The following is a 25,342-nucleotide window of genomic DNA, read 5'->3' as shown; positions in this document are numbered from 1 at the left end:
TGAGATAAATTACCAAAATAATTGAAACTATAGTGATTATATTGTGATATTTTGACAAATAAAATATGCAGACTATTTCCGAATTTTAAAATATTGTGCACAGAATTTTTAATTTTTTGGTGCACAATTCCCGCAGGATTATTAAAGCAGTTTCTTGTATAACTGATGCTTTTGGGGACAGTGATGGCAAAAGGAACAGGTGTTATTTCTAGTCTGTTCTAAAACAAAGTCTGCACATTATGTAGAGTCAAATTCAACCCCTTACTGGAATTTGGTGTTCTTAACTAGGAAATTAACAAAAACAAATCTCCGCTCTAGCCTGTTCTTCTTCACGGAGTGTCCTTATGCCTGCTCCACTTTAGGTGAAGCTGTGCCCCTGCGCTTTTAATCAGAGGTTTCTAGTAGCAGTGCCTGGGTGCGTCGCACATGCCCTGTCCCTGTTTCACGCCACCTCTGGCGGCTACATAGTGCTGTGCGACCACACATACCCTCCCCACCAGTGCCTTCTCTACCGCCCTTGGTTTGATACGGAGCACTTAGCAGTGCCGCTGTACTTTATCTTTTTCTAGTTTTAACTTTAGAATACTAGTTAGTTAATCAATAATTTAATTACTCTCCCCCTTTTATTTTTTCTTAAAAACAAAACAAACAAAAAAACTTTTTTTTTCCCCTTAGGAATTTAAGTTTCAGTTATTAGGATCTCCCTTAGTGAGCTAAGAGGTGAAAACATTATCTAATAGTTACCTTCTTCACAGGAGAAACCCTACTCTGAGGGGCATGCCCGGCTCCCCGGGTTTTAAACATTACCTCACTTGCCGCTCCTCGATCCTGGTGTGTGACAGACACTCAGTGTGTCTGCTGCCTTGGTGAGTCACACATACCTCAAAAGTGCTCCCACTGCCACAACTTGAAAGCCTGTACCAGGAAGGTGAGAGAGATACAGCTAAAACTTCTCATGATGGTGAAGTCTTTGTTCCCTGATCTGATCTGGGATCACGGGCCCCTCCTGGGCAACGGTCTCCCTCTGTGGCATTTGACATAGGTTCCCCTTCACCCTCTTAGGGGAAGGAGCACCCTGCCAAGAAGATGACAAAGAAGTGGGCTCTGACCTCCCCTCCTTGGGAATCAGCCAAAAAGTGGAATTCCCTGACTTGGTAGACCCTATTGGTAAGGCTAAGATTATGTCACAGGTTGTGGAAGCCACGGAATCCGTGACTTCCAGCGACCTCCCTGACACTGGGGACCCTGCAGCAGCCCAGCCTCTGTGGACGGTGGGGGATCCTCCTGCAGCTGCCCAGCAACTGACCGGCTCCCAGTGGCAGAGGAACCTTGGAGCTGCTCAGCAGCTGGAGGTGTGGGGTTTGCCACAGCTCCCCAGACTCCACCGCTGGCAGGGGCCTCCCACTGCTCCCCTGCCACTGTGGGCGGCGGGGGACCCCTCCCCCAGCTCCAGCCACACAGGGCGATGAGGGTACCCCTCGCAGCCACTGGGCAATGGGATCCCTGCAGCTCCCAGTCACTGCAGGGGGAGGTAGGGTGCTGGACCCTCCTCCCTCCCCATTTTGTGAAGGGTGTTTTTAGTAAAAGTCAGGGACAGGTCACGGCTTCCGTGATTTTTTTTGTTTGTTTGTTGCCTGTGACCTGTCCCTGACTCTTACTAAAAATATCCATGACAAAATCATAGCCGTACCCATTGGTACCAAGCGCACCAAGACCTTCTACCTCCGAGTTAGCAGAATCATCCGGTACTGTGGGTACTGTGCGAGCAAAAGACCCTAAATGGGTTGGCTTGGGAAAAGGCATTAAAGGAAGACCTACAATCCCTCCCTCGGTACTGCTGGAGCAGCTTAAACATGCAGCACTGGCCAGCGCTACCTTCTCCCTCTATAGCGCATAGCGTATGACCCCCGGCACCATCAACTGCGGCAGAGGCATCGGTACCACCGACAACACCCTTGGTACCGATGTTCTCAATATCACAGCAATTTCTCTGCCACAAAGATCTTCTAGTCTCCTCAGCACCAGAATCTCCCCTCCTCAGTACCGACTTCACTCTAGCACACTCGGTACTGAGCCAACTTACCACACCGCCCAGATCAACTCCTTCTTTATCTAGCGATGAAGACGATGAGGGTGAAGGGGAAATCATCTATTTGCCTATCCACGCAGCTACTAGAAGCTACTCAAGACAGTAGCTCTCTTCACACATCTAGGCCTACAAATAAATAAACAAAAATCACACTCACATCTGTGCAGAAATGAGTTCATTGGGGCCTACTTCGACTGTCTGGAGGCTAGAGTCTCACTGCCCTGACACAGGTTTAGCACTTGAGTAAATCTAATCACCACAATGCAAGCCGGTCCCCAGACATCAGCCAGGACCTGCCTCCAATTGTTAGGCCACATGTCAGCAGCGACATTTGTTGTCTAATATGCCAGACTGCACATGTGATGCATTATATATTCCACACAGACACAGCCTTAACAAATGTCTTACAATGCTAGCCAAAGTAAAACAAAAAAACAAAAAAAAAACTCTTTACGTTGGTGGATGCAACCAAACAATGTTTGTGTAGGAATTCCCTTTGCACAGAACCTTCTGTTGATGATACTCACATCTGATGCATCTCTGCTAGGTTGGGGGGCACACCTGCACAACCACACAATCCAAGGCCTCTGGTCCCCATTGGAATCCCCATTAGACATAAACCTGCTATTTATCTCCCATCATTCTTCTCAAAACCTCATGGGAATAAACGAGACGCAACGCTGCATGCTCTAGATGTCCAAAGAGTGCTAACATTTTATATTGAGAGGACAAAGACTTTCAGAAAATCACCAAAGTTATTTCTTTGCATCACCGAACAATTTATCTAAACAGGCTATTTACAATGCTCTCCAACTGCATGGACTTTTATCATCACCAACAGCTCCAACCCCCACTGGGGACCTGCACACATTCCACCAGATCACTCTATGCCTTGATAGCCTTTCTCAACAATGTGCCCATTACGGACATCTGCAAAGAAGCAACCTGGGCATCAGCTCATACATTCCAATGGCACTATGCCACAGATCAGCACTCATCATCAGAGACTCTATTCGGACTTTAGGTTTTATCATCCGCCAAGACTGCAACTCCGAAGACCCTCCCTTCCACTGAAGGCCATTTCTCTACAGTCACCTAAAGTGGAGCACCCACAGGAACAGTCCTCAAGAAGAGGAGAAGGTTGCTCCCCCTGTGCAGTAACTGAGGTTCTTTGAGATGGTTGTCCCTATGCGTGGTCCACCACCCTCTCTCCTTCCCACTACTTCGGAGGTTTTTTTTTCACTCTAAAGACTGAGGGAAGGTTGGTCACATAGCGCTATGTAACCCCCAGAGGCAGCATGAGATGGGGACTGCGCATATGTGACCCAACCAGGCACCGCTACTAAAAATATCCGATTACAAATGCAGGGGTGCAGATTCACCTAAAGTGAAGCACCCAAAGAGAGAACCATCTCAAATAACCTCAGTTACTGCACAGGGTGAGTAACCTTCTCTTCCTTTAGACTACTTGGCCCACAGTCTAGGTGCTCTTTCTACAGACCCATTCTGTCTCCCAGATATCCAGATGGGGTAACAAGTCACTTGGAAGCCATGTAATTTTTTCCCAGCAGGATCAACACCTGCTAACATTGTAAGTAGTTTCCAGCAGATGCTGCCAGCCTGTTACAGCTCTTATGATTACAAACCTTGCCATGTTAGTCAAGTTTTGGGGATTTCTTTTAAAATGGGGAAATGAATGCAGTACTTGGGTTTCTTTTCTCTGTCCAGGACATGTTTATGAACAGGAATTTATATTAAAAACAAAAGGTATCTGCTTTAACTGTATTTTTATTTTCTGTCAAAGCATACAGTAATTTCTTATTTAAGTTATGAGGTATATACTGTCTTCTAGGCTAACCCCTGGCTAACCTGTTGTCATAATATCAAGCTTAACATTTGCTTTGCTCCAGTTATGTGCAGAAAATCTAGCTTTAGTCAATTAAAGAACATTTTTGTTGGAGTAAGTGAGGAGTCATTACTGATATTTTGATTGTTTTTAAACAGAGGAGTATAATACTTGAGATGGAAGATATTGGGTTAAAATATAAACGAATTATATGGCTCTTTTTTCTGTTGCGTAAAATATGACTACTATATGTCAAAATTATTACATAGTGTCATGTTGTGAGAAAATGAATGTATGTAATCCTTTCTTTCACAATCAGCCATTGTTATCTATTGATGTAACCTGACAGCATGTCAGGAAAAACTTGTCAGTACAAGAATTATTTTACTGCTTCTGGTAAGGAACATCATATCAAAAAAGGAAAAGAGAAGGAAAAACATTAATTTAGTTCTTGTCATATTTGCTTTGACTGATAGTTAAAACCCTGGGACTTGGTATCCTTAGGGCCTGAGTCAACATAAACTATTTCTGGGCTTTTGCATGTGGCTGTGTAAAACTCAGTTCTGTACAGAATCAAATGTTAACTAACTGCCTTCAGTTTTGCTGGAAGAGGAGCTGTTAAAAGAAAAACTAAAAATATTAAAACTCTTATCTTGTTGGTCAGTTAAAATTAATAGAAAATTCCAAGAGCCAGCAAAGATTCTCTCTCAGGGAAAAAATGTTGCATATTCTTTAGATTTACTATGACGTCAGCTAGTTGGACTAGAAAACTTCATCTTTCCTAATACTTGAATGTGCTTTTAAATAGCTTTGAATGTGTTTTGTACATAACTGCTTATATCATCATAGTTTTAAAACAAACAAAAAATCTTGTCACTTTAGATGGGTTTGTGGGGATAGTTAGAATTAATATGTAATTTACCATACATACTGAACTTGGTAGTTGTCTTAAACTTTTACATTCCAGTTATTTGGCAATTGCACAAAGTAACTAAGCATAGTTTTTTTTGTTTTTGTTTTTACACACACACACACACACACACACACACACACACACACACACACACTTTGAGTTTCAAATTCTGGATTTTCTATGAGTTCTTCTATTGTAATAGTTACTTCAGCCTCCTAGCGTCTGCATATTTAGCATACTTTGACTAGGAAGTCAATCTCTTTACCTTTTTGCTGCCCAGTAGAATTCCATACAATGTTTTAATGTGCTAGAACAACCCAATTCTGTTAGGCTCCACTGAACCTGATGTATCCTCTCTGGGCCACAGATTACATGTGAAAGTGCTGTAAAAACTATTATAGGGATCAAGAGAATTGTTGGTGCCTCTTTTGATGGACAAACATACTTTATTTACCTAGTCTTCCTCTTTTTAGGCCTAGTGCAGCTAAAAATCTCTTATTTTACTAATCTTCTATATTGATAGATCATTAAATCATGGTCTCAAGTCATAGTGAATTTTCTACTTTAGGAAACCTCTTCAGAAGTTTTATTGCTCCTCTGATGGCTGGCTGTGGACATGTGTGATGCTAATAAAAGTGCTACAGATTGGGAGGGAAAACAATGTAGCTACAGGAGCATGAATAAAGGGAAGAAACTATGGCAAGTAGGAACTCAGTTACTGAACAAAGCACTATAAGATATACTGTAGAGAATAATCCTGTGTTGTCTTTTCTCTCTCTAATTCTGACTTGTAGTGTTACAATACTATTTCCACTGTCTCCTATCCACTGTGGTATTGTAGAAAGTTTCAGGTCCTGTTTCAGAGTTCATAGATTAATAGAGTTTAAGGCCAGAAGGGACCATTTTTTATTGTATAGTCTGATCTCCTACATAACACAACTCATAGAAAAACATCAGACCTTTAATTTAAAAATCTCTAGTAATAGTCTACCACAAGCCTAGGTAAATTGTGTCAGTGGTTAATTACCATCACTATTTAAAAATTTGCATCTAATTTCTAGCCTGAATTTGTCTATTTTCAGCTTCCAGCCATTGAATCTTGTTATATTTTGTCTGCTAGATTGAAGAGCCCTCTTATCAAATTTCTGTTCCCTATGTAGACTGTGATCAAGTCACCTCTTAACCTTCTCTTTTGTTAAGCTAAATAGATTGAGCTGAAGTATCTGGTACTGGCCACTGTTGGAAGACAGGATTTTGGTTTAGGTGGACCATTGGGGTGACCCAGTATGGCCATTTTTATGTTTTTATGAGCTCTTTAAGTCTGTTAAGGCTTATTCTCCAATCCTTACATCTTTCTCATGGCTCTTCTCTGCCCCTCTCCAGTTTATCTATGTCCTTCTTGAAGTGTGACCACCAGAACTGGACACAATATCATTGTAGCAGTTGCACCAGGGCTAAATACAGAGGTATTATAATCTCTTTACTTCTGCTCAGTACTCCCCTGTTCATATGACCAAGAGTTGCATTAGCCCTTCTGGCCACTGCATTGCACTAGGAGCTCGAATTCAGCTGATTTATCCACTGTGACCCTCAAGTCTGTTAGGCTTAGTCTATGCTAGAAAATTCGGTTGATTTAACTGCATTGTTCAAGAGTATGAAAAATCCACACCACCGAGTGGTGGTGTTAAATCAGTGGTCCCCAACGTGGTGCCCATGGGCGCCGTGGTGCCCGCCGGGGCATCTATCTGCGCCCGTGTACTGGCCGGCAGACAAACATCCGCCGAAAAGCGGCAACGTCAAGAGATGTCGCCGCCGAAAAGCAGTGTCATTAAGAGGCATTGCTGCTGAAATGCCGCTGATTTTCTGCGGCATTTCAGTGGCGATCCCTCTTGATGACGCTGCTTCTTGGCAGCAACGCCTCTTGACGTTGCCACTTCTCAGTGGCATTTCGGCGGATGCTTGTCCGCCGGCCACGGTCCTTGGTGGCTCGTTGTCCGGCGCCCGCCAGACAAAAAAGGTTGTGGACCGCTGTGTTAAATCGACCTAAGTCCCTGTGTAGACAAAGCCTAACAGAGACTTGTTCCATCAACCTAGCTACTGTCCGTTGAGGAGGTAGATTACCTACAGTAACAAGAGTACTGAACCTGTCAGCGTAGGTAGTGTCTACATTGAAGAGACACAGCACAGCTGTACCACTGTAGCATTTAAATGTGGAAAACCTTAGAATCACTGCTTTCCAGAACACAGTCTCCCATCGTGCAAGCAGGGTCTGCATTCTGTGTGACCTTGCATTTGGCCATATTGAAATGTGACTAGAGTAAAGATAGGCAATGTTGTGTTTAATTTGGTATTCTGTATTTATTTCAGCTTGTAGACTTTTCTCCATATTATTCCAGAAATTCCATTGTTTGATATATCTTTAAAGAGTTGCACTGTATGTCATTGTAGCTCTCCCCTTCAATCAGTTTTGAATGACTGGATTTATCCTGGTTAGCCTTTTTACATGGATTAAGCTAATTTCAGTATCTGGTTTAGGTTCAGTAAACTGACTCTTTGAGGGCTGACATATCTTATTGTCAAGTCCCGCACAACAGGTTGTTTGACATAATCTGGCAGTTTAAAAAAATTTTTTTTTCCAATGCAAACGAAACTTTAGGGAACAGAGAAGCAGACTAATGCTGGGACTTTCCAGTGCTTAAAGGCAGCCTGTGGAGTTTTCTCAGAATCCTCATGGGGGGGAGGAGAAACTAGTTTGTCTTTTCCCTTGTGATGCAATTCTTCCACTCTGATTAACTGTCAGATCTGTTGACTGTTTGGTTTAACAGGTTTGACAATGAATCAGAGTGGTGAGAGGAACAATACTGCAAGCAAGAAAATTTGATGTAAACATCTTGCTCTTCTCTAGCTGGCTGTTGCTGTACGGTGTCTCTTTCCTAAAATACTAATTAATATGAGGGTTTCCAGACCAGTAGCATTTCCAGTGGAGGGTAATTTGTGATGGCAAATAAGTGTCTCTTTTAAAATAAATAAATAAAATTTTAAAAAAATGAACATATAGAAAGATGTGGAGGGGAGAGAGCAAATTTTGGCTTCGGACAGATGCAAGTAACAACTCTGTCAGTACAGGCTTGGCCTTTTTATACAGATTAGTTTTATCAGCTAAATACCTTTACCATTCTCCTTGTTAAAAGTAGTGCTCCCTTGAGATAGAAGAAAACATGCCAGTTAGAATTCGGTACGAGAGAAAGTGCTATTTCTTTTATTTATTGGCAACCTTTCAAGAATATTTTAGGGAGCTGAGGTGGAAGCCTTCCTCCCTTTCTTGAAAGCTTTTGTGCGGCTTCAGATTATCATGCTCATATGTCACATGAAAAGAGGAATAGAGGGTGGGGAAAATAGTGGAGAAGTTTCTTATAGTGTTTGTGTATAATTAAAGAGCCGGCCTCCTGGGAAACAGGAATAAAGACATAACTTACTGCTGGACCAAAAGTAGGTTTGACAGTTGCCAGAAAGTTGTTGCTGTAATAGCCCACCTCCTGACAGAAGAATCAAATGCACTCTTCTGTCAACTCCCAACATGAGACCTGTCTGAGGATCCATTCTTCCTCCCTGCAGAAGGATAGAATCTGTTCTTGCAGCAGGGAGTTCCAAGGCAAGGAAGGTGAAGGCTCATGCCCTGAAGACAAAGCAAGCCTACATTGGACTATGTCTTATGAAGTGGAAAATATTCCAAAGTGCTGTGTTTGAGGGGTAGAGAAGGAAAAAAATGACAAGCTATAAAAGCTTGACCTAATGCTGACATCCTGATGTGGGACTATTGTTTGAAGATGTGGAATGTGTGGTTCAGATTTTGTTACAAGAATTTCAGGAAATCTTGTGCTTTAGAAATGCATGAAACTGCACAAGTAACATCTAAAAGACTGTGTAGTTAAATATCTCCTGGCACTTTTATCTCATAGAATCTTCTGATACAGCACTACAATTATGTATTGAAATCAGTGTTTTCAGTTTTAAAATAGTGGAATCAGTGTAGAAAACTTCAGACTGTTACTTTTAATACTTTAAGATTTTATGGTCACATTCATACAGTACAAATACTAGAAAGTATCAATATGATCGACCCAAGTAGCTGTTAACAATTTTCAAATAAAAGGCTTATTACAATAAATCTGTGATGCAAGGAGATTACATATCAAGTTACATGATGCAGAAATCTGCAAACTTGCAGTATCACTTTATTGCTTCATAAAATGGGAACATATATTATCTGAAATTCAAGGCTAAAAGAATCCAGAACACAAGTAATAAAATCAAAGTATAATTTGTGTGGATTTTCTGAATATTACAAAGTGTTGATAAAGTGAGAATTTGGAACTTTATTTTGCTGGACAAATTCTATTCCATCCAGTGAGTACTTGTAGACAAAATATTTGAGCCTAAATGTGCAGAGCATTTTAACATGTTTCCTGTTGCAGGTTCCTGGACTATAGTACAGTTGCTTTGGAGAAAATGGTATAACTTAGCTTTTAAAAGCTCATGTTTTCTGGAGATTAAGATAGGACTTTTCATAGACTGCTAAATGTTCATGTACTGTTGCTATGTAGGAATCCTGAATTTATACATGGTTATTCCAGCCATTCAGCCTCTTCACAGATTTGAAGTTTGGCATCCAAATCACTGACAGGCAACAGGCCCTCTTGAACTGCTTAAAACTATGAAAACCAATCCCTTGCGCGATGTCACAGATTACGTTTGTTGTAATGTGTGCCATAGAGAAGTCAGGTCTGAAACGGTGTGATCTGAAAAAAGGATTATGGTCTTCTTAGAAGTATATCAAATAATCAGCTATCCCAATGGCTTAGCTGTTCTTTTGCCAAAATTCTCTTAAAAGGACCCAGCATGTCTTTAAGAATTTTCTATATGTATTTATTAATACAAGAATTGGACAGTTACATTTGGATTTGAAACTACAACATTTTCCTTTTCTTTTCCTCCTCCAGGTGCTCAATACTTGCCTGCAGTGCTTATGTTGCTCTGGCTTTGGGTGATAACCTTATGGCTTTGAATCATGCAGATAAACTTCTTCAGCAGCCAAAGCTGTCAGGATCTCTTAAGTAAGTCTGGATGACCATTCTTTTGCCCTTGGTATCTGGAAGAGTCTGAGTTGAAGTGCCAACATTTTTAACTTGTTGCCAGTTCTGCCTTTAAGTCTAAGAACACAAATATTAGATCTGACCTTGTTCCCCTTGAAGTCTGTGGCAAAATAGTCACTGACAAGCAGGAATGGGGCCTAACATTTTGAATATGAAATCTGTATAATTGAAATGGTCAGATTCTGTAACTACTTTTTGGTGCTGCTTGTTAATCCTGAAGAGGCAGTTTGGTCCAGTGACTAGAGTGCCAAAGTGGATGTTTTAGGCCTGGGGTTCTATTCCTGGCTTTGCCATTGACTGACTGACTTTGTGAGACAGAGCTTCAGTGCTTCAGTGTCTCCATCTGCAAAATGAGGATAACAATGCTTACTATTTCTGTAACGTTTATTGAGCCCTACAGGAAAAAAGTGCTATGGAAGTGCTAGTTACTTATTTGTATATGTATTTAATGTTTAAACTGCTGTGAATGAGCAATAACTGCTCTTCACAAAGACTGCTACTTTCTGGGTATTCAGTGTGCAAATTAGCTTCAAAGGGGCTTTTAACTTCCAAAAGATAAGCAAGATACTTTGAAAGAAATCCAACTACATTTACAGAATAGATTGCACTTGTGTAATATTTGGTCCTGTTATTGTCATACAATTCTGAAGGCTTTTTGTTTTAAAAAACCAAACAAATGATCTTGAACCCTATCCTTCACTTCCTGGCTATCAGTGATATTTCATGGTGGGTTTCACAAATCTGTTGCCATACATACATATGACGGAATGAGTTAATCCAGTCATGCTTATAGTACTTTGCTGGCAATATACACGCTAAACCCACTCATGTCCAAGAAATTAACTGATCTTAATTTTGTTTTTGTTACATGCCTAATGTTACTTCATTGTAGCTTTTGTACAGTCCTTTTATGACCCAAATATTATTAAATGTAGAAGTCCACTACAAACTGCTTTGTAATGGGTATGCTACTATTTGTGCCCCAAATGGAGAAATAACAGATCAGAGTAATGTTTGGAAGCAAAAGACAGCCATTTACATTCCTTGCCTTGCGAAATGAGCTGTTCTCTGTGGTAATTATGCTTGTTTTCTTCATGTTACTGATTGGGGTAAATTACATGGAGGGAGCTGGCAGTCTGTTGTGGTGACTCTCTCTGACTTCTTAGATTATGTGCTTCAGATTAAAATGCTTCAGTTCATGGATAGTTTATATTATAATTGCTTTGCCTTTTAATTCAAACTGTCAAATTCCTGTGCGTGCTAATCATTAACTCAAAACAAAGCAACTTTGCTGTAATTTGAAATGGATTCTATATTGTTACATGTCTTACACATGTATATAAAATTTGTATTCAACTTTTGTTTTAAATTTAATATTTGCTTGTTAATGTGCATATTGTGGTAATTTCTAATATGCAATCTTAATTAGAACATTTTAATTTTAAAAATGCAGATTACTTGTGCTAAGCTAAAAATGGAAAACATCATAAACATCTTTGTGTTGGTAATTGTATTGCAGTAGCTCCCAGGAGCACTAGTTAGCATAATGGGATGCCCATTCCCAGGTGCTTTACAGGCCTGTAGGACAGCGCAAGAATTGACAGCCTATATTCCCTCTTTGGGGTATAAATTTATGCTTGCAGTTTTGTTCGGTTTTAGTAACCGACTCTAGTAGCAGGTTGGTGGTTTTTCTTCTGGGTGTGAAATCACTTAGCCATTGTCTCTGTTCCCGTTTGGCAAATGGAGAAACTAATACCAACCTCCCAAGGATGTTGTGAGAATTAAATAATGTTTTTTGAATAGCAATCTGAATGGATAAAGTCCTACATAAGTGCTATTTATTATTAAATAGAGAATAGCCCTGATCCTGCAAACTCTTGTGCACGATTGATTTCACTGGGACTACTCACATGCACAAGTGTTTGCCATTTTAGACTCCAATACTACAAAAAATTAAATGACTGTCACTTACAAAAGAGGTCTCCATAATATTTTCAATGCAGCTAACTGTCACTCAGGTAAAGAAATACATCCAGTTTCTCTTCTGAAACAGTAATGTGGTAATGAGACTTGTCTAAGTGGAATTTGTATCTGAATGTTTGCTGTTGTAGGTTTCTTGGCCATTTGTATGCAGCAGAGGCTCTCATCTCTCTAGACAGAATCTCTGATGCCATTACTCACTTGAACCCTGAGAACGTCACTGATGTTTCCCTGGGGATCTCTTCAAACGAGCAGGATCAAGGTTAATGAGTCTACACCTGATTAGAACCGGTCGTGCTTTCAGCTGCCTTCCTTCTGTAACTTGCAACATATATAAATTTGCAGCATTTTTTGTGAGGCGGATGGTCTGTTCTTTAGTCCTTAGTTTTTGGTTTACCTTGTGTGTATTTTGAACTAAATTACAAATACACACAATTAATGTATTGCTCATCAGTTTGTCTAAATATCATTTGTTGGAAGTTTGTTATTAAATATGTAATTACAGTTAATGCTTGGGCCTCTGACCCACTAACACTTCACCCTTTTTCATCCTCTGTGCGCATTTTCAGAATTTAAATGACATTGACGTACACTGTGGGGATATGAGAGGGAAGATGGTTAAATCTGTATCTTAAATCTTCCAACGCTTTTGGTGGGTGGGGAATGTAATAACAGCTACTGTAGAGCCCATCAGTAGCAGTTCTGATTTGAATGGCACATTTGCAGTTTAAACTTTATTGCCCATCATTATACTGTAGATTTAAAAGATGTTTTTAGATAAGCAAACCCCTTAAATGAAAATTGAAAGCTTTCTAAATGGTCCACAAGTTCTAACAAGCTGATAGATTTTCTGGTTTACCATAGTCAGTCTATGAAGGGAAAGTACAGGTTGAATCTGCTGTCATAAAACGATAGGGTTTTCTTTTGAAAGCCTTAAGAAGGCTCACAGAACATTCTGGCTTTTCTTGTCTCTACAGGGTCAGACAAAGGAGAAAATGAGGTGATGGAATCTTGTAAGTAATAGCTCCAGAATCCAGAAGTAATGCAGGCATTTGTCTTGCCACGGTGTGGAATGAAATCAAAAGTGTGAAATAATTTTGATTATTTTTTCTTTCAGCTGGCAAGCAGACACCCCAGTGTTATCCCAGTTCAGTCACTTCTGCACGAACAATGATGTTGTTTAACCTTGGCAGTGCTTACTGCTTGCGAAGTGAATATGATAAAGCTCGCAAGTGTCTCCACCAGGTGAAAAAACAAACCTCAAGACAGCTTTATGTACTGTTCTCTTATATAGGAGCCATCTTTGTCATTATGCTGGAAATATTTATGTTCACACTTTAAAATGAAACTTCAAAATAACTTCAGGAAGGGAAATGATTTTTTAAGAAAACATTATAGCCTTTCCTCCCCCCCTCATCTTTCCCCTTTATCCTTCCTAGAATTCTCAAACTTGCTCAGTTAAAGCTTGCTATATGTTTTCAACCAGAAGATAACCCTAAAAAATGTTTCCAATAATAATGTTTTAATCATGTCTTTATGTATTCACCTGATTTCAAAGCTGTTTGTCTGCTTAGGTGAATTTCTCTTGGGTGTTCTATCTAAATGCATGTTGATACGATGGTCTAGAACGATTTTAAACGAGCTGTTCTGGATTAGTTCTAATGAAGTTGTTCTCAATTACAGGGCCGCCCAGAGGATTCCGGGGGGCCTGGGGTCTTCGGCGGCGGGAGGCCCTTCCGTTCCGGGACCCGCCGCCGAAGTGCCCCGAAGACCCGCGGCGGGGGCCCCCCGCTGCCGAATTACCGGCGAAGCGGGACCCGCTGCTGAAGTGCAGCCCGGTCTTCGGTGGTAATTCGGCGGCGGGTCCCGCTTTGGTGGTAATTCGCCAGTGGGGGGTCCTTCCGCCCCGGAGTGGAAGGACCCCCCCGCTGGTGAAGACCGGGAGCGGAAGAAGCTCCTGGGCCCGGCCCCGCAAGAGTTTTCCGTGCCCCCCGGAGCGAGTGAAGGACCCCGCTCCAGGGCCCCCAAAAAACTCTTGTGGGGGCCTGTTGGGCCTGGGGCAAATTGCCCCCCTCCTCTGGACGGCCCTGCTCAATTATGTCAAGCATCACGCTAACATCCCTTTTAGCTTCATTGTTTTAAAAAACACAGGGGTGGCTAAAGGGAAGCCAAAAGCATCAAACTCTCTAAAGCAGTCAATTAAGCCTGTAATTTTAGCCTTTTTCTTCACGTTTGCCTTAAATTGTTTGTGGGTGGGTTTAAAATTAATCTGAAACTTAATTGTTCCCAAAACCGGTGATAGTTATTGCCCTTAAACGTAGAATTTTTGTGGTGCTTTAGGTCCAAACACTGGACTGCTAAAACTTGATTTTAGTTTACTTTTAAGACTGTAAAGCAGTTCAACTGCCTTGGTGGGAAGTTAGGATGCTTTATAGCTGTTATCTGTCACATCAAAATCTAAACACAAACATCCCATTTCTGCTGCCTGAATGCAAGAATTTCACTTGTGGAGTACTTACAAAAAATGTGCAAATACTCGTGCTGAAAGGTTAGGGGTTTCCTGAGGCTGAGGGAGTTAATTATCCTTGGAGTTCAGTTTCCTACAGTTTTTCTAGTTTTTACTTCCCTCTTCCTTTCTTCCCTTGGTGTAGCAGCTCTCCTCTCTGTAAAACTAAAAAGGGTTCTCTGCAGAATAACTTAGGCTGTCATAATTTAATCACTGTCCAAAACAGGATACTACACTGAAGTTGAAGAAATTGAAGTTGAAGCTATTCAAAGCTGTTCATTTCCTTCCTTTCAATAGAGCAGATCCATGTCACTGGGTGCTACATGTAACTACCACCATGTGTGAAAGAGAGGACACAGGGAATTACTTCACTGCACAGTGAAACCAACTAGAAAAACAATGGGCAGGGACACCATTGGATTTTATTGCAGAGAGAAATAGGGCAAATCAAAATGGTGAAATAGCACTTTTGCTACCAAGTTACCCAAGTTGCTGTTTAGTCTTTTAACTGTACTGCTTGGACTAGAGCTTTTTATACAGAATTGTTTTGTCCCGTGTTTTTAGTTTTCTCAAATATGGTCCCAGACTTTTCAGGAATGTGTGTGTGTGTGTGTTGAGGGGGTATTAAACCAAATGCACTTGTACAGGTTCAGTTAATATAATTGCAGTATTCTCCCTTTTTAGTGAAGTAATAGCTGTATTTTGGGCTGAACAAACTGTGAGGCTAAGGGGTTTTATAGCAAATAAACTTGGAGGCCCCTGAGTCTACCAGTTGGTGATTAGTGAGAAGCATCTTTGTTGTTGTGTTGGAAATATTTAATTGTTCACACTTTAAAATGAAATTCAAAGTAACTTCAGGAAGGGAAATTATTTTTTTTTAAATCATAGCCTTTCCTCCCCCATCATCATTCCTTTTTACCATTCTTTTCTTCCTTACTTCCTTTCCTCATAGCTTAGCAAGGCTTTTGTTTGAATAGTTGCAATATATTTGTTTACACGTTTCAAAGTTGACTAGGAGAAGGGCTGTTTTCGTCCAGTGTAAACAAGACGAACACAAATACAACAATGATGCTTGCTCAGCTGTAGAGGGAAGGAAGTTGAGGTTGAAGGATGAAGAGGAGGGAAATTAGTCAAATATTTAATAACATTTTCCCTTTCAGAGGCTTGACAGCCCTTGCTGTTTTTCTTTGCATGTTAATCCCGAGAATTTTTCTGCTTTGACTGAAAGGAATAACACTGTGCTTGAGCTTTCTGAGGCTGTGGCTACACTTAGCACTTCAAGGCGCTGCCGCGGTAGCGCTTTGAAGCGCTAAGTGTAGTCAAAGCGCCAGCGCTGGGAGAAAGCTCTCCCAGCGCTGTCCGTACTCCACCTCCCTGTGGGGAATAACGGACAGCGCTGGGAGCCGTGCTCCCAGCGCTGGGGCTTTGACCACACTGGCGCTTTGCAGCGCCGCAATTTGCAGCGCTGGAGAGGGTGTGTTTTCACACCCTGCTGCAGCGCTGCAAATTTGTAAGTGTAGCCAAGCCCTGAGTAAAGGAACCAGTCAGAGCACAGAGATCAGAGTGACTGATCGGAGAGCTGCATATTTAAAACACACTTTTTTGAGAAATAATTGTATTGTGATCATGAAATCCTTGTAGGCTGCCTCTGTCAGCTGATCAGAGTATGGGGAATCAAATATTATATGATTATTGAGAAGTAAACATCTGTACAAATCATTGGCAACCAAGCTGAGCACAGGGAACTAAGTAACTGTATGGTATTCCTGCACTCTGATTGGCTGAGACAATGACATTTCACTGTGTTCTCAAACTGCTGCAGATTGGGAATAGAGAGAGAGAGATCCCTAGCTGGTGCACAACTGAATAGGTTCATTAGCTTCATAACGGAGGATCTGGTCATGTGACTGTAGGGAGATTTTGAATGAATTGCTCATCTGGGAAATCACCCCTCCAAGAAAAAACAAACAAAACCTTCAGATTGGCTCAGGAATGACTCATTTATATTTGTCATGTATGTATGTAAAAAGCAGATGGTGCCTCAGAGTAGAGGTGCGAAATATTCTTACAAGGCAGATCATCTGTCATCCTCTTTGCATACATGGACCTGATGGCAGGTATTTATATTTGAAAAATAGTACCTTGGTTTGTTTGTTGCCCTGTCTTATAACTATCCTGCCAGCTGGTATTTTCCTTCTTGTTGAATTATCTGTTGTGTTGTTAACCTTTTTCTCTCTCATTTTGGGATAAGGCTGCTTCACTGATCCATCCCAAAGAAATTCCCCCGGAGGCCATTCTACTGGCTGTGTATCTTGAACTACAGAATGGTAAGTAATTTTAGCATCTTTTCTAAACAATTTTAACCCCTTTTATGTTGCTTGGCGCTCCCTGTGCCTCTCATGTTGCTTGCGTTTAATTATTATCTTAGGCCTTACTGCAGACTTTACCAAGGAACCTTTGAAGCCAAAGCAGTAGAATAAAGCAATTAGTAGCATCAGAAATATACTGTCTGTTTAGATTTTGAGTTCAGATGTGTTACAGCTCAGCAAGTTGTGCAATTAATTGTTCCCCACATTTCAAGTCCAAAGCTTTTTTTTGTCCATGGTGTGTGTGTGTGTGTACACGCTTCTACATGGCGCCATTGGTTGCCATCTCTTTAAGTCGCACTATTACCACAAAAAAACTTCAAAAACAGACTCCACTGAGAGACTGCTGAATTGGAATTAATTTTCAAATTAGACACCATTAAATTAAAGACTGGGAGTGGATGGGTCATTACACAAAGTAAAACTATTTCCCCATGTTTATTTTCCCCCCCTACTGTTCCTCACACCTTGTCAGCTGTTGGAAATGGGCCATTTTGATTACCACTACAAAGTGGTGTGGGTTTTTTTGTTTTTTTTTCCCCTTCTCTCCTGCTGGTAATAGCTCACCTTAACTGATCACTCTCCTTATAGTGTGTATGGTAACGCCCATTGTTTCATGTTCTCTGTGTATATATATCTGTCTTCCTACTGTATTTTCCACTGCATGCATCTGATGAAGTGGGTTTTAGCCCGCGAAAGCTTATGCTCAAATAAATTTGTTAGTCTCTAAGATGCCCAAGTACTCCTGTTCTTTTTATGTTTCCTTTGTGTAAAAATAAGTATTTATCAGTTAAAGACTCTTAGCCTAAATTACACCGCTGGTTGGCAGTGCCTTCTGTAGTGCAGACTTAAAAACAATGTCTGTTCTTACACACTCGTATCTTTCCAAAGCATTCATCTTCAGGGCTGAAATTTTCCATGCATTGTGTCTCCAAGACAAATTGCTTTTGTACAAAGTTTGAGCAAAATCCTATCAGTTAGTGAGGTGTAGGAGATTGAATGATGAGAAAGTTTATGCACTTTCTTGCACCTTTGTATAAAGAAGGACTAAAAGGTTTGTTGGGTTTTTTAAGGGACACCAACTTGAAACCTATTAAGCTTCCAAAAATGAGTTAAATAGTGCTATGTACTAGACCTACCCCTGAGACGTCCTCAGTGTAGTATTCTCCTTCATTGCTTGTCCATATGCACATTTGCATCATGCACTTGAGCCCAGAGTATTTAGTCAGCAGTACCTAGACCTCTCACGTGTGCCCTGAGAGTTCTTATGCTCCATATTGAGGGCATGTGAGGGCAGAGCGCACTGCACTCCTCCATTCCTCGTAATCACATCTGGCTTCAGACTGAGCTCACTGCCTGTACAACTGCCAGCAGCTTCCTACTGCACAATTAATAATGTTGACCGTTTTTAGTAGTTTTAGTAGTTTTACAGTATATTCTGGTTAGATAAGTTTTAGCTTAGTTTGACTTCTTGTCAAGACCCAGGATGGGCTCATCTGTGTCTCCTGGGTTTAAGTATTGCCCCACATGCAAAGGGCCCGTGCCCATAACCAATGGTCATGCAAACTGCCTTTACTGCCCCCTATCTAAACCACAGCCTTCAACAACACTGCAGACAGTGGTGGCACTAAGTGGGGAATTATCAGCCCTTCCTATGCCAAGTGGCACCCCCTCTTCCCAACAGACATTGAATATGAGTTCCTCTTCAATGTGCCTCAGACTCCATCCGCCTCTACCCTATACCTCTGCTGCAGCTTAGCCTCAAAAGTCAGTCTGCAGCAATCCAGCCTGATTCCTGTCCAGAACATTGAATTCATAGGAGCAGTCTTAAATTCCACCAAGTCTGTGGTTTACATCCCTCAGGACCGATTCAACAACCAACTGTCCCTCATCTGTCAGTTGGAACAAAACCCAAATACCATAGCAAGGATCTGTCTCATGGCTACTAGAACATGTATTCTATGTCACTTTTGTGACACCACATGCCAGACTTCACCAGTTGAAGATGGTATACTTGCCCAACAGTCATAATTAGTAATGCATCTTTGTGTGTCTTCTCTAGTTCTGTCCTCCCTGAACACGCTGGAAAAACTCATTAAGCATCTGCAAGGGGATTGATTTCCATTCTCTTCACACACACCCCCATCACATAGTGACAGATGCATCACGATGGGGGTGGGGTTCATATGAAATTACTCAAAGTGCAAGGCCTCTGGATGGTATGGGAAGCAAGGATGTACATCAGCCTCAGAGCTTATGCAAAACTTTCAAGACTTTTCTCAAACTTATCAGAGGACAATTGGTATGGATAATGACTGACAATACAATTGCCATGTTCTACATCAAAAAACAATGCAGAGCCAAGATGCTGTCAGGTTGTGGACCTGATGCATCTAACATTAGATTGTCCTATCAGCAATATACTTACCAGGTATTTAAAATACATTGGCAGGCAAACTGAGCGGGCACTTTTTCCAGAATCACTACTGGGAGATCAAGAACTCTGTTCTCGGGTCACCTCCAGATAGACTTGTTTGCCACATGGGGTCATAGGAAGTGTTGAATATTTTGTTTTAGGAGAGGCATCAGCCTGGGCTTCCTGGCAAATGCATTCCTGATTCCAGGGTCAGGGACCTTAATATATGCCTATCCTCAGATATTGAGAGTGCTCTGCAAGGGTCAACAGCAAGATTCATACAAGTTGATTGTGATAGCCCTGGCATAGCCTTGCCAATTTTGGTTCACAGACCTGCTATACCTGTTAACCTCCCAACCCACCTCTGCTCCCAGACTTCATGTCACAGAACAAGGCAGAGATCCTATATCTAGAACTGAAATCCTTCCTGGGTGCATGTTGTTGGTAGAATATGCCTGATGTCCTCCAGTGAAGAATATCATTATGAACACCAGGAAGGGGTCTCCAAGAAAAACCTACCTGCCAGAATGGACAAGGTTTTCCCACTGGTGCTGTAGAAGGCTGATTGTTGCTCACAATTCTTTGATACCTCAAATCTTAGATTATTTGCTAGAACTAAAGAAAAATAATTTTGTCATTGGAGTTCAGTCAGGGTTCACTTTCAGCTCACCACCCCCACTGGAAAAACACACTATTTTCTCATGTGACTATGATGAAATGTTTAAACGGGCTGATTGACGTATTCCCACCGATCGAGTACCTCATTCCACCATGGGGCCTCAACTTAGTAGTTCAATCCTTCATGAGCAGATCAGTTGAACCATTTGCTACCTGTTCCTTTTTACACTTCAGCGAAGATGGCCATCACATCAGCAAGATGGGTAAGAGATCCAAGTACTGATGGCTGACCCTCCCTTTGCAATCTTCTATTCCAATAAGATATCTCAAGGACACATTCCAAGTTCCTGACAAAAGTGGTTACTGAGTTCCACTTGCCAGTATTCTTTCCAAGCCTCTTGCCTCAAGAGCAGAAGTAATGCTACATTTCTTAAATGGCAGGAGGGTATTAGCCTCTGTCTGCATAGGACACAACCATTCTCATATTCTCCAAGGCTATTTGTCCCTTTTGCAAAAAGAATAAAGGGATCAGCCATATCAATATAGAGACCATCAAACTGAATCTCCAACTACATCAAGACCTGCTGTGAAGTAGCCATAGTAGAGCCACTTGGTTCCTTGGGCTCATTCAACTAGAGCTCAAGCATCATCATCAGCTTCACTGGAGAGATGTTACTCACATGCACATTCCTCACACCCTCCATCTGCTCAACTTTGGCGTCCTTACCCTTCAGATTCTGCAGCTCAGAAGAAACAGAGGAGCACTGGTGCATGCTGCCCTTTATGTGGAGCACAGGGACTCTCTGGGTACTGCTCATGTCCGCCAATAGTGCAATGTGTATATGGACAGCACATCTCAAAGGACTCCAGTTACTGTAAGATGAGTCACTTTTTCCCATTCCTGCAAATGTTATTTCCCCTGTTTCTGTGTGAAGGACCCACATGGAACAGGAATGAAGGCCCTCATTCTGAGCTGCTGTGCATGGACACAACCAAGCACCCACTTGGAGCCCTGTGAAGCCATCAGGACTCTGGATGCAAGGGACCCCCAGAGCAGAACCACCTGCAGGACTGGGGCATTAATAACTGAACAGAAAGTGCTGTTGGTGCTCAATTTGTCACCACTCTAATCTGTTACAATCATGCGTTACAAGTAAAAATAGTACATAAAACATTCAGAGAGGAGTGTGACTTAAGCTGATAGTTTTTCCTTTAAGATTTTTCAATTTATATTTTCAAAAAAGTATGAAATCTCATTCTTTGGTTTTTTGTGATAATTTGTGTTGAGTGAGATTTATTTTTTACATTGAATTCCTAACAAAGACATCTTTTGAGGAAAAACAGGTGCCACCAAAATTTTTATTCAGACTATTTAAAACAGAGGTCCCTTCAATTAACCAGATTTTGCTTACCTGGTTTCTTTGACTGCACAGCTACTACGCTAATGACAGCTCTATATAAAACAAAGTTTTTTATTTTCTTTTGTTTAGTTTTTAAAGCAAACTTTGGGAAACACTTCTGGCTTTACTAACTGAATTTACAAAGCAGAAGAGAACGATCCCATTTTCTTTTCCTTTTCAGGTCTCCTCCTCAAAGTGGTATAGATGTTCAGTGTAACTAAAGTTGTTTATAGAAACATCACTTCAGTTCAGAAATTCTCATTACTCTTTCTCAAGTCCTGTAACATGAAAAGAGGGGGAGAGAACTCAAAACCCGATCTTTTCAGAATTCATTAAACCGAAAACAATTCAGGGTCATGTTGGTTGTTTTTTTTTTAAAGGCCATTTTTCAATGAAACTTTGTTTGAAAAATGTGGACTAGCTCTAAGCATGATTGATTTAAGCTGGAATCTTAACTTTAATGTTTTCTGATTTGTGTATCCTTGATGTCGTACTTGTGTTTCCATTTCTTATGTACTATGTAGTCTGTGGGATGATTGAGAGATCACTGATGGCAAAAGAGTATAATTGTCTAAGAACCTTTGTTTTCAGATCTAATAGGGTTGTACAAAAGTCCAAGTTGGATGTAGGGGCGAGGCGGCTCTGGGGATTCACAGTGTCAAGTACTCTGCCAACTCTAAAGTCAAGTGTCTGTCCTGAAGGTGTAACTGTTAATAGCTAGAAACAGCAGCTAGAATTGAGCAGGATTGTTGCTTCAACTTTCTTTTGTTTGTGCATCTGTAGTAGGTGACATCCACTTATCAGTATGTTGATCATTATGAAATAGCATACGCCAGCTGCAGCATAAGGTTTACCTGAGTTGCATGGGCAGGAGCTACTACTGGCAGGGGGTTGTCTAGATGATTTTTCAAGATTTTTTTTTTCTGTCTCCTGTGACTCAAGTTTGTCATGGGTAGAAGTGAATTTTAACTAGAAACTGTTTGTTTTGTAGGTAACACTCAACTGGCACTGCAGATAATCAAAAGAAACCAGCTTCTCCCTTCAGTGAAAACACACACTGATATGCGAAAGAAGCCAATATTTCAGCCAGTCCACCCTATCCAGCCCATTCAGATGCCAGCTTTCACCTCTGTTCAGAGGAAATGAAGTCTTGCTATAACCTGACGGGCCCTATAGAGGAGGGCTTGTGAGTTTGTATATTTTTTAAACTCTCTATCAGCCACCAGAATACCAGGCATATTGGAATGTGCTGGCTTGTGTACATTTTTAATTAAAAAAAATTCAATGAAAAAATCATGTCTGAAGAAATTTGTAAAATATTTATTGGGGAACATTTCTATTTTAATGACAAACAGGCATGATAGATTCAGGCTATGCTGTTAATCATTTTAATTCACACTGGTTGCGGTAGTCATTAGTTTTGATTCTGCGTTTTTCATACAGAGCAGTTTGTTTGCATCACCTCTCACTTCCATTAATTTTCAGTACAGACAGTGCAGCTGCCTCTTTTTGTTAAAGGAGAGCCTCTGCACAAGCTCTCTACTTGTCATGCTTCTCAGGGAACAGGGATAAACCTTCATCATCAGATCTGTACAAAAAGTAAGAGTCCTCTGCCAGCCTATCTTTTTGGATAATCCTGAGACCAGAAGAGACAATTGTGATCATCTAGTCTGGCCTGTGCTAACCAGGAGGTCATAGAAACAATAGTATTGTAGCTACTATAGCGGCGACAAGTTTTCTCTGCTGTTTTTGCTGAGACACTTACTGGATTCTCTACCTGCAGACAGCTACTATCTGAAAGTTTCTGTTTTACAATAAGAGATTGTTATAGATGACTTTCATCAGCTGTCTCCAATCTTAAAACCCTTGTACAGCTAGGCGTATGGTTTTATTTCCTTAAATCTATTCCCTGTATAGGTTCTGCCATGTATAACTTTTTTTTTTTAAGCCTGATTTATTATCATGAAAAGTATAGAGTGGATTGATTATGGTATCCATCAGAGCATCAGAATTGTGAACTGTAGGAGCCTTGGGTTTCTTCTGTGTCCTCCCAGTAAATACAGCCCATCACTACTAAACTATATGGTGGGATGAATGGAAGATAGAGACTAAAACACCTCTTCACTTGTGACTAGGAGAGGAGCCATGGGTGTTAGTTCATTGGGCTACCTAAGCTCCCTTGCACATACTGTTTTGCTACACACAATGCTTCTAACGCCTGCTTGTACACAGCAGTGTGTCTCCTGTGTCTTGCAGCCTGACCCCAGTCTAGTCTGAGCTAACTTGCCAATTTCAGGGTTGAGTCAATTATTAAAGAGGCAAACAAACCACTATCTAAAATATTCAGAGCTAACTTTAAAGACCTATTAATAGCTATTAATACATTTCTGTAGATAAATATCTGAGACACAACAAGCTACGTTACACATACAAGGCAGAAACCCAGACTGGCGAAGTCTCTTACCTCCACCCCCAAGAACTTTTACAGGAAGGATGGACAAATGCTAACCATGAGACTAGACAAGTGTCAGACTACGGGCTTGTCTACACTGGCACTTTACAGCGCTGCAACTTTCTCACTCATGGGGTGTGAAAAAACACCCCCGAGTGCAGCAAGTTTCAGTGCTGTAAAGCACCAGTGTAGCGTGCGCACCAGGGCTGGGAACTACGCCCCTTGTGGAGGTAGGGTTTTGTTGTTTTTTTAAGAGCGCTGAGAGAGCGCTCTTCCCAGTACTCTGCTGCCACTACACAAGCTGCCATTGCAGCGTTTTAGCATTGCCAGTGTAGACTAGCCCTAAATGTATATGAAAATGTCTGAACGGTGTGCTTCAGTGCCTTGAGAGAGAACATTTCCTCTTCCCCATAGCTATAGCCCTGAGTGGTTGGTAGGGACTCAGTGCAAACTATGCACCTGAATTTCCTTCATAACACAGCCTCCCTGGATTCCTACTACTGCCATGGCTTATTTAAGAGCCAGTAAAACAGGCTGTAGAATTGGAATTTAAACCTTGTTTCCCAGCTGTCCTTGTGGGTATAAGACCATCAGTGTACCAGACAGAGCAGCTTCAGTGCTAAATCAAAGAGGCTGCAGTGCACCCTGAGCCCTTGAACTAACTTTTTTGGAGGGTCAAGTGCTTAGGGTGTGAACTCATTCTTGGATTAGTTGGAAAGTGAAACTTGCAGACTACTCCTCCTAGGTGGGTGGCTGTGTTACTGTTTATGGGATCTGGCAGGTACATGTGGTACAAATACTCAGACACAGTGCTAAACCCTGCTTTTTACAAATACTCAAACCTGTAACTTTGCATTTTACTCTCTACAAACATTAGTGCTAAAAACAATTGCTGCACATAATGTGCAAAAGCATTGCTCTAAAAATAAAAAAAACATGTCCAGGTTTTACAGCAATCACTCAGCTCTATCAACAAACCCCAAGCAGTCACTTTAAAAGCTGCTGTGAAGCCAGCATGACCAGTACACCTGGTATTTAGTAGCCTACATCCTTATAGTCACTAGAATGGGAGTGGGTAGTAGCTGATCAAGACATTAGCTTACATAGTCACTGTGGCCAAAAATGTACCATAATTCAAAAGGGATTGCACATCTCTTACCTCCGTACCAACCAACTCACGCTGGATATTTGCAATACTAACATTTTGGAAGGATTAGGATAATCACCATTACATCTCCTTGGGATGAGGGGGATAGATAACCTGCATTTGCTTACTGTGGGTTCCTTACCTTTCTCTTACTGGCTGTAGTCAGACTGGCATAGCCAGACCTTTGGTCTCAGGCAGTTTGGCCATTCCTGTGTAGTAATGAGCTGTGGGTCAGTTCAGCTACATTTCTTCAGTACCCCATAGTTGTCCATACCTATGCATTTGTTTTTAGCCACTGGAAAGTATGCTCCTAGGAATGCAGCCTCTGAGGGGCTGCAGGCCAGTGCTGTCAACATAGCAATGCAAATGAGCTCTGAGCACAGGAAAGTGTGTAAGATAAATCACCTATGCAGTGGCCAGCATCCCCTGTAGGAGGAACAGTAGCAGGCTGGCTTG

General features: G+C 41.3%; 1 protein-coding gene across 4 annotated transcripts in view; it reads left to right on the top strand.

The window, feature by feature from the left end:
* The window catches only part of CNOT10 (CCR4-NOT transcription complex subunit 10), a 60,107-nt gene extending 37,527 nt beyond the window's left edge, over positions 1-22,580 (top strand). For 3 of the 4 annotated variants that reach the window (XM_045005837.1, XM_045005838.1, XM_045005836.1), the window contains exons 14-19: positions 9,849-9,962; positions 12,113-12,243; positions 12,959-12,994; positions 13,099-13,226; positions 16,739-16,814; positions 22,279-22,580. In XM_045005837.1, coding sequence (XP_044861772.1) covers positions 9,849-9,962; positions 12,113-12,243; positions 12,959-12,994; positions 13,099-13,226; positions 16,739-16,814; positions 22,279-22,433 — 640 coding nt within the window. In that variant the 3' untranslated portion in view covers positions 22,434-22,580. Of the gene's footprint in view, positions 1-9,848; positions 9,963-12,112; positions 12,249-12,958; positions 12,995-13,098; positions 13,227-16,738; positions 16,815-22,278 lie in introns of those variants that run through there. The other variant, XM_045005839.1, reaches the window with a different exon arrangement.
* Positions 22,581-25,342: the final 2,762 nt, after the last annotated feature.

This window comes from Mauremys mutica, chromosome 2 (genome assembly GCF_020497125.1).
Source record: "Mauremys mutica isolate MM-2020 ecotype Southern chromosome 2, ASM2049712v1, whole genome shotgun sequence".
In the NCBI taxonomy this organism is placed as follows: domain Eukaryota; kingdom Metazoa; phylum Chordata; order Testudines; family Geoemydidae; genus Mauremys; species Mauremys mutica.
The sequence above is the reverse complement of the archived record's forward strand: the minus strand, read 5'-3'. Positions and strand labels throughout refer to the sequence as shown.